At 49.3% G+C, this 16,107-nt stretch overlaps 1 protein-coding gene across 2 annotated transcripts in view; it reads right to left on the bottom strand.

The window, feature by feature from the left end:
- Window positions 1-16,107, bottom strand: part of nbas (NBAS subunit of NRZ tethering complex) — a 384,598-nt gene that overhangs the window by 302,701 nt on the left and 65,790 nt on the right. For both annotated transcript variants that reach the window (XM_052524617.1, XM_052524618.1), the window contains exon 18: window positions 13,494-13,631. In XM_052524617.1, the coding sequence (XP_052380577.1) occupies window positions 13,494-13,631 (138 nt within the window). The remainder of the gene's footprint in view (window positions 1-13,493; window positions 13,632-16,107) is intronic.

Below are 16,107 nucleotides of genomic sequence, written 5' to 3'. Positions count from 1 at the left end.
TAGTAAGCACTGACTGAGTAGTAAGCACTGACTGAGTAGTAAGCACTGACTGAGTAGTAAGCACTGACTGAGTAGTAAGCACTGACTGAGTAGTAAGCACTGACTGAGTAGTAAGCACTGATTGAGTAGTAAGCACTGACTGAGTAGTAAGCACTGACTGAGTAGTAAGCACTGACTGAGTAGTAAGCACTGAGTAGTAAGCACTGACTGAGTAGTAGGCACTGACTGAGTAGTAAGCACTGACTGAGTAGTAAGCACTGATTGAGTAAACAGTAAGCACTGACTGAGTAGTAAGCACTGAGTAAACAGTAAGCACTGACTGAGTAGTAAGCACTGATTGAGTAGTAAGCACTGACTGAGTAGTAAGCACTGACTGAGTAGTAAGCATTGACTAAGTAGTAATCATTGACGAAGTCGTGTCAGAAATGTGATGACGATGTTTTTTTTAATCAAATCGATTAACCGTTTAATTATCACGATGATTAAATTTCACGTGTAACAACTGACTCATCTGCAATTTTGGGGAGACCCCGGAAAAAGTTTGCTTCGTGAGTAGCCGTTTTCTGACTGAACTCTAAAGACATAAATCACATTTCAGTCATTCATTAATTGTTCTTCTATCAGTCGCAAAACAGTTCGATATATGTATAAATGATGAATCAGCGATATGCACATCGGCTTAATTATACATTTACTAACTAACTAACCACACATTATTACATACACAAATAGAATAGGTTACACATTGATTACTACATACTGCAAATAAAAAGTCCCTAGTGGACTACACTAATATGATGGAAAGGGAGGAGCATGTAAGAAAGAGCGGGAGAAAAGACAAAAGGACTTCACTACACAGCTGAAAACTACGCCCATAGAAATGCTAATACTTTGCACGTGAACAAAGAGGGAGGTCAAAATCAAAAGTAACAGTCAATATCTGATGTGGCCACCAGCTGCATTAAGTACTGCAGTGCATCTCCTCCTCGTAGACTGCACCAGATTTACCAGTTCTTGCTGTGAGATGTTTCCCCACTCTTCCACCAAGGCACCTGCAAGTTCCCAAACACTTCTCGTGGGAATGGCCCTAGCCCTCACCCTCCGATCCAACAGGTCCCAGACATCTCTGGGGGAAATGGCCCTAGCCCTCACCCTCCGATCCAACAGGTCCCAGACATCTCTGGGGGGAATGGCCCTAGCCCTCACCCTCCGATCCAACAGGTCCCAGAGGTGCTCAATGAGTTTGAGATCCGGGCTCTTCGCTGGCCATGGCAGAACACCGACATTCCTGTCTTGCAGGAAATCACGCAGAGAATGGCTGGTGGCATTGTCATGCTGGAGGGTCATGTCAGGATGAGCCTGCAGGAAGGGAACCACTTCCCTGTAACGCACAGCGTTGAGATTGCCTGCAATGACAATAAGCTCAGTCCGATGTGTGACACACCGCACCAGATCACGATGGACCCTCCACCTCCAAATCGATTCCGCGCCAGAGTACAGGCCTCAGTGTAACGATCATTCCTTCAACGATAAGCGCGAATCCGACCATCACCCCTGGTGAGACAAAACCACGGCTCGTATGTAAAGAACACTTTTTGCCAGTCCTGTCTGGTCCAGCAACAGTGGGTTTGTGCCCATAGGCGACGTGGTTGCCGGTGATGTCTGGTGAGGATCTGCCTTTACAACAGGCCTACAAGCCCTCAGTCCATCCTCTCTCAGCCTATTGAGGACAGTCTGAGCACTGATGGAGGGATTGTACATACCTGGTGTAACTCGGGCAGTTGTTGTTGCCATCCTGTACCTGTCCCGCAGGTGTGATGTTTGGATCTACCGATCCTGTGCAGGTGTTGTTACACGTGGTCTGCCACTGCGAGGACGATCAGCTGTCCGTCCTGTCTCCCTGTCTCCCTTGTCTTGTAGGCGTCTCACAGTACAGATATTATAATTTATTGCCCTGGCCACATCTGCAGTCCTCATGCACGTTCACGCAGATGAACAGAGACCCTGGGCATCTTTCTTTTGGTGTTTTTCAGAGTCAGTAGAAAGGCCTCTTTAGTGTCCTAAGTGTTCATAACTGTGAGCTTAATTGCCTACCGTCTAAACTGTTAGTTTCTTAACGACCGTTCCACAGGTGCATGTTCATTAATTGTTTATGGTTCATTGAACAAGCAGGGAAACAGTGTTTAAACCCTTTACAATGAAGATCTGTGAAGTTATTTGGATTTTTACTAATCATCTTTGAAAGACAGGGTCCTGAAAAAGGGACGTTTCTGAGTTTTATACGCCGATTGAGTTAATATATTAACGATTGTATGACTTTGTCGTCTCTTTGTTGAAATCGTCGGTCCGTCTAGGGAATAATTGGACAGAAAGTCGTAAGTAAGTATGTAAGTAAGCATTGACTAAGTAGTCAATTACACATGAGCAGAGACTCAGTACCTCTGTAAAGGCCAAGTGGTAGCAAGAGGTAGCGGTAGAGAGAGAGAGGTAGCGGTCCAGACAGACAGAGGCACCAGAGAGACACCAGCGGTAGAGAGAGAGAGAGGTCCACACGGAGAGAGAGAGAGGTAGCGGTAGAGAGAGAGAGACACCAGACCACAGAGAGAGAGGTAGCGGTAGAGAGAGAGAGAGGTAGCGGTAGAGAGAGACCAGGTAGCGGTAGAGAGAGAGAGGTAGCGGTAGAGAGAGAGAGAGGACACCAGAGAGAGAGAGAGGTAGCACAGAGACACCAGGCCGCCGGTAGAGAGACAGAGAGAGAGACACCAGAGAGAGGTAGTAGAGAGAGGTAGCGGTAGACAGAGAGGTAGCGGTAGAGAGAGAGACGGTAGAGACCAGCGAGAGAGAGGTAGCGGAGAGAGAGACCAGCGTAGAGAGAGAGAGAGGTAGCGGTAGAGAGAGAGAGAGCGTCCACAGAGAGAGAGAGGCGGTAGAGAGAGAGGTAAAGAGACAGGCGCCGGTAGAGAGAGAGAGGTAGCACCAGACAGAGAGAGGTAGCGGTAGAGAGAGAGAGGCAGAGGTAGAGAGAGAGGTAGCGGTAGAGAGAGAGAGGTAGCGGTAGAGACTCAGTACCTCTGTAAAGGCCAAGTGGTAGCAAGAGGTAGCGGTAGAGAGAGAGAGGTAGCGGTAGAGAGAGAGAGGTAGCGGTAGAGAGAGAGAGGTAGCGGAGAGAGAGGTAGCGGTAGAGAGAGAGAGAGGTAGCGGAGAGACGAGGTAGCGGTAGAGAGGGATAGACCAGCGGTCCAGAGAGAGGTAGCGGTAGAGAGAGAGAGGTAGCGGTAGAGAGAGAGAGACACCGGCACCAGAGAGAGAGGTAGCGGTAGAGAGGTAGCGGTAGAGAGAGACAGTAGCGGTAGAGAGAGAGAGGTAGCGGTAGAGAGAGAGAGGTAGCGGTAGAGAGAGAGAGGTAGCGGTAGAGAGAGAGAGGTAGCGGTAGAGAGGAGAGAGGACACCAGCAGAGAGGTCCACACAGACACCAGCACCACACAGACACCAGCACCACAGAGGTACCAGACCAGGGAGAGACAGCGGTAGAGAGGAGACACAGACACCAGAGAGAGGTAGCGGTAGAGAGAGAGAGGTAGCGGTAGAGAGAGAGAGCTCCGGTAGACAGGTACACCAGCTCCACGGTAGAGACCAGAGGTAGCGGTAGAGAGAGACACCAGCACCACACAGAGAGAGGTAGCGGTCCACAGAGACAGAGAGGTAGCCAGAGAGACACCAGAGAGAGAGAGGTAGCACAGAGAGACACCAGCGGTAGAGAGGTAGCGGTAGAGAGAGCGAGAGAGAGAGAGACACCAGAGAGAGAGACCAGCGGTAGACACAGACAGAGCACCGGTAGAGAGGGTAGCAGACACCAGGTACCGCAGAGAGAGAGACACCAGCGGTAGAGAGGTAGCGGTAGAGAGAGAGAGGTAGCGGTAGAGAGAGAGAGAGGCACCACGGTAGAGAGAGACCAGCGGTAGAGACTCAGTACCTCTGTAATGGCCAGTGAGGAACACAAATCAACAAAGCAGCGGGCACTGGATAGAAATCACAAATGAACCAGAGAGATGAAACACACGTCGTCATCACTGTAGTGAGAACTTGATGCATAAAATCACACAGGATCAGAGGGTGAACCCGGACTGGTGATCTCAAGATACCGACCACAGCTACACTGCTCAGAGATCTGTCCACGGCTAACGCCAGGGCCGCCTGTCCACTCAGACACCAGCGCCACACAGACACCAGCTCCACACAGACACCAGCGCTGCACTAGCGTATACACCCTTATATTGTAATGGGGGAATGGTGATAGCTGGGGCTGACAGTGATGACTGGAAAGAGCAGAATCAACAAGCCAGACAGTTGCTATGTGAGAAGGTGTTGACTTTCACAGGTAACCATTGTTATGAAAAGTACCAGTGACCTGGCTTTGACCCCAAGTGAGAATAGGTCCTCCGGAGACATGGCCCGGTGAGACACGGGCGCCGGTCCGCGTAGATGGAAAGAGAAGTCCAGTCCGTGTAGTTCTGAGCCTTTTAGGTAAATCACTGAGGTAAATCACTGAGGTAAATCCTGGATGGAAACACCAGAGGGACACGTCAGAGGAGAAGTGCTGATGTTGCGTTAACGTCCACCTCGTCCATTAAAATGTATCCTAGGTCAGCACTCCTATTGGAAAACACTTTATAACACAGGCCCAGAGTACCACAACATCCCTAGTACCCTATTTTGGTCCAGGGCCCATCAGACACGGTCTAATGTAGGCAGACTGGCTTCCCGAATACAATGTGTGTGTGCTTGTCTCAAAGCTGTCAGATCAGCATCTTACTACAATCTGATCTGGCTGCTGTTTCTTCATCTCTGTGGAAATATTACAGTATCACAGGGAGACTGAGCAACACAACACATGTAGAGAGAGAGGGGTAAATGTAGAGAGAGAGAGGGGTAAATGTAGAGAGAGAGAGAGAGGGGTAAATGTAGAGAGAGAGAGAGAGAGAGAGGGGTAAATGTAGAGAGAGAGGGTAAATGTAGAGAGAGAGGGTAAATGTAGAGAGAGAGAGGTAGCGGTAGAGAGAGAGAGGTAGCGGTAGAGAGAGTAAAGCGGTAGAGAGAGCGAGGTAGCGGTAGAGAGGGATAGAGGTAGAGTAGAGAGAGAGAGGTAGAGGTAGAGAGAGAGAGGTAGCGGTAGAGAGAGAGAGGTAGCGTAGAGAGAGAGAGGTAGCGGTAGAGAGAGCGAGGTAGCGGTAGAGAGAGGGATAGAGGTAGCGGAGAGAGAGAGAGAGGTAGCGGTAGAGAGAGAGAGGTAGCGGTAGAGAGAGAGAGGTAGCGGTAGAGAGAGGAGAGAGGTAGCGGTAGAGAGGTAGCGGTAGAGAGAGAGAGGTAGCGGTAGAGAGAGAGAGGAGCGTAAATGTAGAGAGAGAGGAGCGGAGAGAGAGAGAGGTAGCGGTAGAGAGAGAGAGGTAGCGGTAGAGAGGTAGAGAGAGAGAGAGAGAGAGAGAGAGAGGTAGCGGTAGAGAGAGAGAGGTAGCGGTAGAGAGAGAGAGGTAGCGGTAGAGAGAGAGAGGTAGCGGTAGAGAGGAGAGAGGTAGCGGTAGAGAGAGAGAGAGGTAGCGGTAGAGAGAGAGAGAGGTAGCGGTAGAGAGAGAGAGGTAGCGGTAGAGAGGTAGCGGTAGAGAGAGAGAGGTAGCGGTAGAGAGAGAGAGGTAGCGGTAGAGAGAGAGAGGTAGCGGTAGAGAGAGAGAGGTAGCGGTAGAGAGAGAGAGAGGTAGCGGTAGAGAGAGAGAGGTAGCGGAGAGAGAGAGAGGTAGCGGTAGAGAGGTAGCGGTAGAGAGAGAGAGGTAATGTAGAGAGAGAGAGGAGAGCGGTAGAGAGAGAGAGGTAGCGGTAGAGAGAGAGAGGTAGCGGTAGAGAGGGAGAGGTAGCGGTAGAGAGAGAGAGGTAGCGGTAGAGAGAGAGAGAGGTAGCGGTAGAGAGAGAGAGGTAGCGGTAGAGAGAGAGAGGTAGCGGTAGAGACTCAGTACCTCTGTAATGGCCAAGTGAGGAACACAAATCAACAAAGCAGCGGGCACTGGATAGAAATCACAAATGAACCAGAGAGATGAAACACACGTCGTCATCACTGTAGTGAGAACTTGATGCATAAAATCACACAGGATCAGAGGGTGGTGACCTCAAGATACCGACCACAGCTACACTGCTCAGAGATCTGTCCACGGCTAACGCCAGGGCCGCCTGTCCACTCAGACACCAGCGCCACACAGACACCAGCTCCACACAGACACCAGCGCTGCACTAGCGTATACACCCTTATATTGTACTGGGGGAATGGTGATAGCTGGGGCTGACAGTGATGACTGGAAAAGAGCAGAATCAACAAGCCAGACAGTTGCTATGTGAGAAGGTGTTGACGTTCACAGGTAACCATTGTTATGAAAAGTACCAGTGACCTGGCTTTGACCCCAAGTGAGAATAGGTCCTCCGGAGACATGGCCCGGTGAGACACGGGCGCCGGTCCGCGTAGATGGAAAGAGAAGTCCAGTCCGTGTAGTTCTGAGCCTTTTAGGTAAATCACTGAGGTAAATCACTGAGGTAAATCACTGAGGTAAATCACTGAGGTAAATCACTGAGGTAAATCACTGAGGTAAATCCTGGATGGAAACACCAGAGGGACACGTCAGAGGAGAAGTGCTGATGTTGCGTTAACGTCCACCTCGTCCATTAAAATGTATCCTAGGTCAGCACTCCTATTGGAAAACACTTTATAACACAGGCCCAGAGTACCACAACATCCCTAGTACCCTATTCCGTGCACTATTTTGGTCCAGGGCCCATCAGACACGGTCTAATGTAGGCAGACTGGCTTCCCGAATACAATGTGTGTGTGCTTGTCTCAAAGCTGTCAGATCAGCATCTTACTACAATCTGATCTGGCTGCTGTTTCTTCATCTCTGTGGAAATATTACAGTATCACAGGGAGACTGAGCAACACAACACATGTAGAGAGAGAGGGGTAAATGTAGAGAGAGAGAGGGGTAAATGTAGAGAGAGAGAGAGAGGGGTAAATGTAGAGAGAGAGAGAGAGAGAGAGGGGTAAATGTAGAGAGAGAGAGGGGTAAATGTAGAGAGAGAGGGGTAAATGTAGAGAGAGAGAGAGGTGTAAATGTAGAGAGAGAGGGGTAAATGTAGAGAGAGAGAGGTAGCGGTAGAGAGAGAGAGGTAGCGTAGAGAGAGAGAGAGAGGTAGCGGTAGAGAGAGAGGTAAATGTAGAGAGAGAGAGAGAGAGGTAGCGGTAGAGAGAGAGAGAGGTAGCGGTAGAGAGAGAGAGAGGTAAATGTAGAGAGAGAGAGAGAGAGAGGTAGTAGTAGAGAGAGAGGTAGCGGTAGAGAGAGAGAGGTAGCGGTAGAGAGAGAGAGGGGTAAATGTAGAGAGAGGGTTAAATGAGAGAGAGAGGGTTAAATGTAGAGAGAGAGGGTTAAAAGTAGAGAGAGAGAGGGTTAAAAGTAGAGAGAGAGAGGGTTAAAAGAGAGAGAGAGAGGTTAAAAGTAGAGAGAGAGAGAGGGTAAAAGTAGAGAGAGAGGGTTAAAAGTAGAGAGAGGGTTAAAAGTAAAGAGAGAGAGGGTTAAAAGTAGAGAGAGAGGGTTAAAAGTAGAGAGAGAGGGTTAAAGTAGAGAGAGAGGGTTAAAAGTAGAGAGAGAGGGGTAAATGTAGAGAGAGAGAGAGAGGGGTAAATGTAGAGAGAGAGAGAGGGGTAAATGTAGAGAGAGAGAGAGAGGGGTAAATGTAGAGAGAGAGCGGGGTAAATGTAGAGAGAGAGTAGGGGTAAATGTATAAAGAGAGCGGGGTAAATGTATAAGAGAGAGGGGGTAAATGTATAAAGAGAGGGGTAAATGTAGAGAGAGAGAGGGGTAAATGTAGAGAGAGAGAGAGGGGTAAATGTAGAGAGAGAGAGAGAGGTAAATGTAGAGAGAGAGAGGGGTAAATGTAGAGAGAGAGAGGGGTAAATGTAGAGAGAGAGAGAGGGGTAAATGTAGAGAGAGAGAGAGGGGTAAATGTAGAGAGAGAGAGAGGGGTAAATGTAGAGAGAGAGAGAGGGGTAAATGTAGAGAGAGAGAGAGGGGTAAATGTAGAGAGAGAGAGAGGGGTAAATGTAGAGAGAGAGAGAGGTAAATGTAGAGAGAGAGAGAGGGGTAAATGTAGAGAGAGAGAGGGGTAAATGTAGAGAGAGAGAGGGGTAGTAGGAGAGAGAGAGAGGGGTAAATGTAGAGAGAGAGAGAGGTAAATGTAGAGAGAGAGAGAGGTAAATGTAGAGAGAGAGAGAGGTAAATGTAGAGAGAGAGGGTAAATGTAGAGAGAGAGAGAGGTAAATGTAGAGAGAGAGAGGGGTAAATGTAGAGAGAGAGAGGGGTAAATGTAGAGAGAGAGGGGTAAATGTAGAGAGAGAGGGGTAAATGTAGAGAGAGAGGTAAAGCGGTAGAGAGAGAGAGGTAGCGGTAGAGAGAGAGAGAGGTAAATGTAGAGAGAGAGAGAGGTAGCGGTAGAGAGAGATAGGGTAAATGTAGTGGTAGAGAGAGAGGGTAAATGTAGTGGAGAGAGAGAGGGGTAAATGTAGTGGTAGAGAGAGAGAGGGGTAAATGTAGAGAGAGAGGGGTAAATGTAGTGGTAGAGAGAGATAGGGTAAATGTAGTGGTAGAGAGAGAGGGGTAAATGTAGTGGTAGAGAGAGAGGGGTAAATGTAGTGGGAGAGACAGCTGTGGCTCATCCACCTCCCAACACAGCTGTGGCTCATCCACCTCCCAAACACAGCTGTGGCTCATCCACCTCCCAAACACAGCTGTGGCTCATTCACCTCCCAAACACAGCTGTGGCTCATCCACCTCCCAAACACAGCTGTGGCTCATCCACCTCCCAAACACAGCTGTGGCTCATCCACCTCCCAAACACAGCTGTGGCTCATCCACCTCCCAAACACAGCTGTGGCTCATCCACCTCCCAAACACAGCTGTGGCTCATCCACCTCCCAAACACAGCTGTGGCTCACCCACCTCCCAAACACAGCTGTGGCTCACCCACCTCCCAAACACAGCTGTAGCTCACCCATCTCCCAAACACAGCTGTAGCTCATCCACCTCCCAAACACAGCTGTTCCTCATCCACCTCCCAAACACAGCTGTTCCTCATCCACCTCCCAAACACAGCTGTGGCTCATCCACCTCCCAAACACAGCTGTGGCTCATCCACCTCCCAAACACAGCTGTGGCTCATCCACCTCCCAAACACAGCTGTGGCTCATCCACCTCCCAAACACAGCTGTGGCTCATCCACCTCCCAAACACGGCTGTGGCTCATCCATCTCCCAAACACGGCTGTAGTTCATCCATCTCCCAAACACGGCTGTTCCTCATCCACCTCCCAAACACAGCTGTTCCTCATCCACCTCCCAAACACAGCTGTTCCTCATCCACCTCCCAAACACAGCTGTTCCTCATCCACCTCCCAAACACAGCTGTAGCTCATCCACCTCCCAAACACAGCTGTAGCTCATCCACCTCCCAAACACAGCTGTGGCTCATCCACCTCCCAAACACGGCTGTAGTTCATCCATCTCCCAAACACAGCTGTTCCTCATCCATCTCCCAAACACAGCTGTTCCTCATCCACCTCCCAAACACAGCTGTTCCTCATCCACCTCCCAAACACAGCTGTTCCTCATCCACCTCCCAAACACAGCTGTTCCTCATCCACCTCCCAAACACAGCTGTTCCTCATCCACCTCCCAAACACAGCTGTGGCTCATCCACCTCCCAAACACAGCTGTGGCTCATCCACCTCCCAAACACAGCTGTGGCTCATCCACCTCCCAAACACAGCTGTGGCTCATCCACCTCCCAAACACAGCTGTGGCTCATCCACCTCCCAAACACAGCTGTGGCTCATCCACCTCCCAAACACAGCTGTGGCTCATCCACCTCCCAAACACAGTTGTGGCTCATCCACCTCCCAAACACAGCTGTGGCTCATCCACCTCCCAAACACAGCTGTGGCTCATCCACCTCCCAAACACAGCTGTGGCTCATCCACCTCCCAAACACAGCTGTGGCTCATCCACCTCCCAAACACAGCTGTTCCTCATCCACCTCCCAAACACAGCTGTTCCTCATCCACCTCCCAAACACAGCTGGGCTCATCCACCTCCCATACACAGCTGTGGCTCATCCACCTCCCAAACACAGCTGTGGCTCATCCACCTCCCAAACACAGCTGTGGCTCATCCACCTCCCAAACACAGCTGTAGCTCATCCACCTCCCAACACAGCTGTAGCTCATCCACCTCCCAAACACAGCTGTGGCTCATCCACCTCCCAAACACAGCTGTACCTCATCCACCTCCCAAACACAGCTGTTCCTCATCCACCTCCCAAACACAGACGCTGAAGGCTTAAAGTGGCATATTTTGCTGGGGATTTTTGCTCCCATTATGTTACTTTGTCTATTGACACACCGGCACCATCAGTCTAACAGTTAGATGGCTGTGATAGGAGACAACTGAGGATGGATCAACAACATTGTAGTGACTCTTACAATACTAACCTAAAGGACAGAGTGAAAAGAAGGAAGCATGTACAGAATAAATATATTCCAAAACATGCATCCTGTTTGTAAACAAAGGAATAATGTAAAATTGCAAAATAATGTGTCCTGAATAGAACGCATGGTGGTGGCTGCATCATGTTATTGGTATGCTTGTCATCGGCAAGGACGGGGAGTTTTTCAGGATAAAAAAAAGGATATCGGACTAACCACAGGCCAAGTCCTAGAGGAAAACCTGATTGTCTGCTTTCCACCAGACACTGGGAGACAAATTCACCTTTCAGCAGGACAATAACCTAAAACACAAGTTTGATGACACTACTTCAAAATGGTTGTCTAGCAACCAACTTAACAGAGCTTAAAGAATACATGTGCAAATATTGTACAATCCAGGTGTGCACAGTTTTTAAAGACTAACCCAAAAAAGACTAATGTATTGTGAATACTTATGAGATAGGTATTTAACTATCTAAAATTAGCCCCCACCAAAAACATTTTTTTTTTGTAAATTGTTCTCACTTTGTCATTATGGGGGTAGTGTGTGTAAGGCAAAACAAAATGTGGTTTAAGGGGTCTGAAAACTTTCTGAAGGCACTGTACAACTATGTCATATGAGTTATGAACGGCAAGAGACCATTCATAAACTAGTGAACCTTGACCGTTTGTCAACCCAAGCACAGTAAGCCACAGCCCTTTATGAAAACACCAAAGACCAGAAATGGAAACCAAGAGGCGGAAGGGATATGGACTCGTCGGTAAAACACATTTTACGAGACGTACAAATTGACTCACTGATCGGTGCCTGTTCCAGATCAATAGATCAATAGATCGCTAGAAGACGAGTAAGAGTCGTTCAGGAAAGGGCGAGAAACTTTACGACCAAGCGAAAAGCAGCATAGTTTACTGAAGTGGGAAAGTAGCCAACTGGAAATGAGGGCGTAATGGTCTGTATAGCAGCCAGCCGGCACTGCTCGTGGTCAACACTGGTAGAGTTGTCCTGGCGTTGACTGAATATATCTGCCCTAATTAGCATGTCATTAGTAGGTTTCCTGATGTAGAAAAACACGATTTAACCACAGTACAGACCGTCATTATAGTTCTACAGGAACTAAAACAACTATGGAACCCTGAACGACTGGCCGGCTGACTGACTGGCTGGCTGACAGACCGGCTGACTGGCTGGCTGACAGACCGGCTGACTGCCTGGCTGACAGACCGGCTGACTGCCTGGCTGACTGCCTGGCTGACAGACCGGCTGACTGCCTGGCTGACAGACCGGCTGACTGCCTGGCTGACAGACCGGCTGACTGCCTGGCTGACAGACCGGCTGACTGCCTGGCTGACAGACCGGCTGACTGCCTGGCTGACAGACCGGCTGACTGCCTGGCTGACAGACCGGCTGACTGCCTGGCTGACAGACCGGCTGACAGACCGGCTGACTGACTGGCTGACTGACCGGCTGACTGACCGGCTGACTGGCAGACCGGCTGACTGACTGGCTGACAGACCGGCTGACTGACGGTTGACAGACCGGCTGACTGACTGGCTGACAGACCGGCTGACTGCCTGGCTGACAGACCGGCTGACTGACTGGCTGACTGGCTGACAGACCGGCTGACTGACTGGCTGACTGGCTGACAGACCGGCTGACTGGCTGGCTGACAGACCGGCTGACTGACTGGCTGACAGACCGGCTGACTGACTGGCTGACAGACCGGCTGACTGACTGGCTGACAGACCGGCTGACTGCCTGGCTGACAGACCGGCTGACTGACTGGCTGACTGACTGGCTGACAGACCGGCTGACTGACTGGCTGACAGACCGGCTGACTGACTGGCTGGCTGACTGGTTGACCGGCTGACTGACTGGCTGACAGACCGGCTGACTGACTGGTTGACCAACTGGTTGACAGACCGGCTGACTGGCTGTTGACAGCCGGCTGACTGACTGGTTGACTGACCGGCTGACAGGCTGGCTGACTAACCGGCTGACTGACTGGCTGACTGACCGGCTGACCCGGCTGGCTGACCGGCTGACCAGCTGACTGACCGGCTGACAGACCGGCTGACAGACGGCTGACAAACGGCTGACAAGGCCGGCTGGCCGGCTGACAGACCGGCTGACAGGCGGCTGACAGGCGGCTGACAGGCCGCTGACAGACCGGCTGACAGACCGGCTGACAAGACCGGCTGACAGACCGGCTGACAACGGTTGACAGACCGGTTGACGAACCCGGTTGACTGGCTGACTGACTGGCTGACTGACTGGTTGACTGCCTGGTTGACAGACCGGCTGACTGACTGGTTGACTGACGGCTGACAGGCTGGTTGACAGACCAGCTGACCCGGCTGGACTGACTGGTTGACAGACCGGCTGCTGACTGGCTGACGGCTGACTGGTTGACAACTGGTTGACGACCCGGCTGACTGACTGGTTGACGAACCCGACTGACTGACCGGCTGACTGACTGGTTGACAACCGGCTGGCTGACTGGGCTGACTGACTGACCGGTTGACTGACTGGTTGACTGACTGGTTGACTGACTGGTTTACTGACAGGCTGGTTGACAGACCGCTGACTGACTGGTTGACTGACCGGCTGACTGACTGGTTGACAGACCGGCTGACAGACCGGCTGACAGACCGGCTGACAGACCGGTTGACAGACCGGCTGACAGACCGGCTGACTGACCGGTTGACTGACCGGTTGACTGACCGGTTGACAGACCGGCTGACTGACCGGTTGACAGACCGGCTGACAGACCGGCTGACTGACCGGTTGACAGACCGGCTGACTGACCGGTTGACAGACCGGTTGACAGACCGGCTGACTGACCGGCTGACAGACCGGCTGACAGACCGGCTGACAGACCGGCTGACAGACCGGCTGACAGACTGGTTGACTGGTTCTGTGTTCTGACCTGTTGAAGTCGACCCTGGCCAGGAGCTCCTGTCTCTTCCGGCTCTCCTTCTCTCTCTTTAACTCCATCTCTTTCTCTGCAGACAGGAAGTCCTCGTACGGAGCGTCATCAACATCAAGGTCACCTGATAGGATGAACCTACGGAGGGGGAGGGGCATCTTTAGAACTGTTTGGTTGTAATGTTTGAGAGTGTCCTCCGGGAGAGCTACTAGGTGTGCAGGCTTTTGTTCCGGCCAGACTAGAAACACATCACATTCTACTAATCAGCTGGTCAACAGGACCTTGATACGCTGACTCAGGACTGAACGGTGGTTTTATAAACTAACAGTGATATACAGTACCAGTCAACAGTTTGGACACATCTACTCATTCAAGGGTTTTTCTTTATTTTTACTATTTTCTACGTTGTAGAATAACAGTGAAGACATCAAAACTATGAAATAACACATATGGAGTCATGTAGTAACCAACAATATGTTAAACAAATCAAAATATATTTTATATTTGAGATTCTTCAAAGTAGCCATCCTTTGCCTTGATGACAGCTTTGCACTCTTGGCATTTTCTCAACCAGCTTCATGAGGTAGTCACCTGGAATGCATTTAATTAAACAGGGGTGGAATTTATTTCCTTCTCAATGCGTTCCAGCCAATCAGTTGTGTTGTGACAAGGTAGAGGTGGTGTACAGAAGAAAACCCTATTTGGTAAAAGACCAAGTCCATATTATGGCAAGAACAGCTGAAATAAGCAAAGAGAAACGTCAGTCCATCGTTACTTTAAGACATGAAGGTCAGTCCATCGTTACTTTAAGACATGAAGGACAGTCCATCATTACTTTAAGACATGAAGGTCAGTCCATCATTACTTTAAGACATGAAGGTCAGTCCATCATTACTTTAAGACATGAAGGTCAGTCCATCATTACTTTAAGACATGAAGGTCAGTCCATCATTACTTTAAGACATGAAGGTCAGTCCATCATTACTTTAAGACATGAAGGTCAGTCCATCATTACTTTAAGACATGAAGGTCAGTCCATCATTACTTTAAGACATGAAGGTCAGTCCATCATTACTTTAAGGCATGAAGGTCAGTCCATCATTACTTTAAGACATGAAGGTCAGTCCATCATTACTTTAAGACATGAAGGTCAGTCCATCATTACTTTAAGATATGAAGGTCAGTCCATCGTTACTTTAAGATATGAAGGTCAGTCCATCATTACTTTAAGACATGAAGGTCAGTCCATCATTACTTTAAGACATGAAGGTCAGTCCATCATTACTTTAAGACATGAAGGTCAGTCCATCATTACTTTAAGACATGAAGGTCAGTCCATCATTACTTTAAGACATGAAGGTCAGTCCATCATTACTTTAAGACATGAAGGTCAGTCCATCATTACTTTAAGACATGAAGGTCAGTCCATCATTACTTTAAGACATGAAGGTCAGTCCATCATTACTTTAAGACATGAAGGTCAGTCCATCATTACTTTAAGACATGAAGGTCAGTCCATCATTACTTTAAGACATGAAGGTCAGTCCATCATTACTTTAAGACATGAAGGTCAGTCCATCATTACTTTAAGACATGAAGGTCAGTCCATCATTACTTTAAGACATGAAGGTCAGTCCATCATTACTTTAAGACATGAAGGTCAGTCCATCATTACTTTAAGACATGAAGGTCAGTCCATCATTACTTTAAGACATGAAGGTCAGTCCATCATTACTTTAAGACATGAAGGTCAGTCAATCATTACTTTAAGACATGAAGGTCAGTCCATCATTACTTTAAGACATGAAGGTCAGTCAATCTGGAACATGTAGTTGTGTCCAAACGTTTAACTGGTACTGTATGTTGGTGCTATCCAGTACAGGAAGTGGTGTGGGTACATGGTGCTATCCAGTACAGGAAGTGGTGTGGGTACATGGTGCTATCCAGTACAGGAAGTGGTGTGGGTACATGGTGCTATCCAGTACAGTACAGGAAGTGGTGTGGGTACATGGTGCTATCCAGTACAGTACAGGAAGTGGTGTGGGTACATGGTGCTATCCAGTACAGTCATTATAGTCAGCAGGAAGTGGTGTGGGTACATGGTGCTATCCAGGACAGTCATTATAGTCCGCAGGAAGTGGTGTGGGTACATGGTGCTATCCAGTCATTACAGTCAGCAGGAAGTGGTGTGGGTACATGGTGCTATCCAGTCATTATAGTCAGCATGAAGTGGTGTGGGTACGTGGTGCTATCCAGTCATTATAGTCAGCATGAAGTGGTGTGGGTACGTGGTGCTATCCAGTCATTATAGTCAGCAGGAAGTGGTGTGGGTACATGGTGCTATCCAGTCATTATAGTCAGCAGGAAGTGGTGTGGGTACATGGTGCTATCCAGTCATTATAGTCAGCAGGAAGTGGTGTGGGTACATGGTGCTATCCAGTCATTATAGTCAGCAGGAAGTGGTGTGGGTACGTGGTGCTATCCAGTCATTATAGTCAGCAGGAAGTGGTGTGGGTACATGGTGCTATCCAGTCATTATAGTCAGCAGGAAGTGGTGTGGGTACATGGTGCTATCCAGTCATTATAGTCAGCAGGAAGTGGTGTGGGTACATGG

The sequence above is a fragment of the Oncorhynchus keta genome, chromosome 8, assembly GCF_023373465.1.
Source record: "Oncorhynchus keta strain PuntledgeMale-10-30-2019 chromosome 8, Oket_V2, whole genome shotgun sequence".
In the NCBI taxonomy this organism is placed as follows: Eukaryota; Metazoa; Chordata; class Actinopteri; order Salmoniformes; family Salmonidae; genus Oncorhynchus; species Oncorhynchus keta.
Note: the sequence above shows the minus strand (reverse complement) of the source record. Positions and strands in the feature narration are given on the sequence as shown.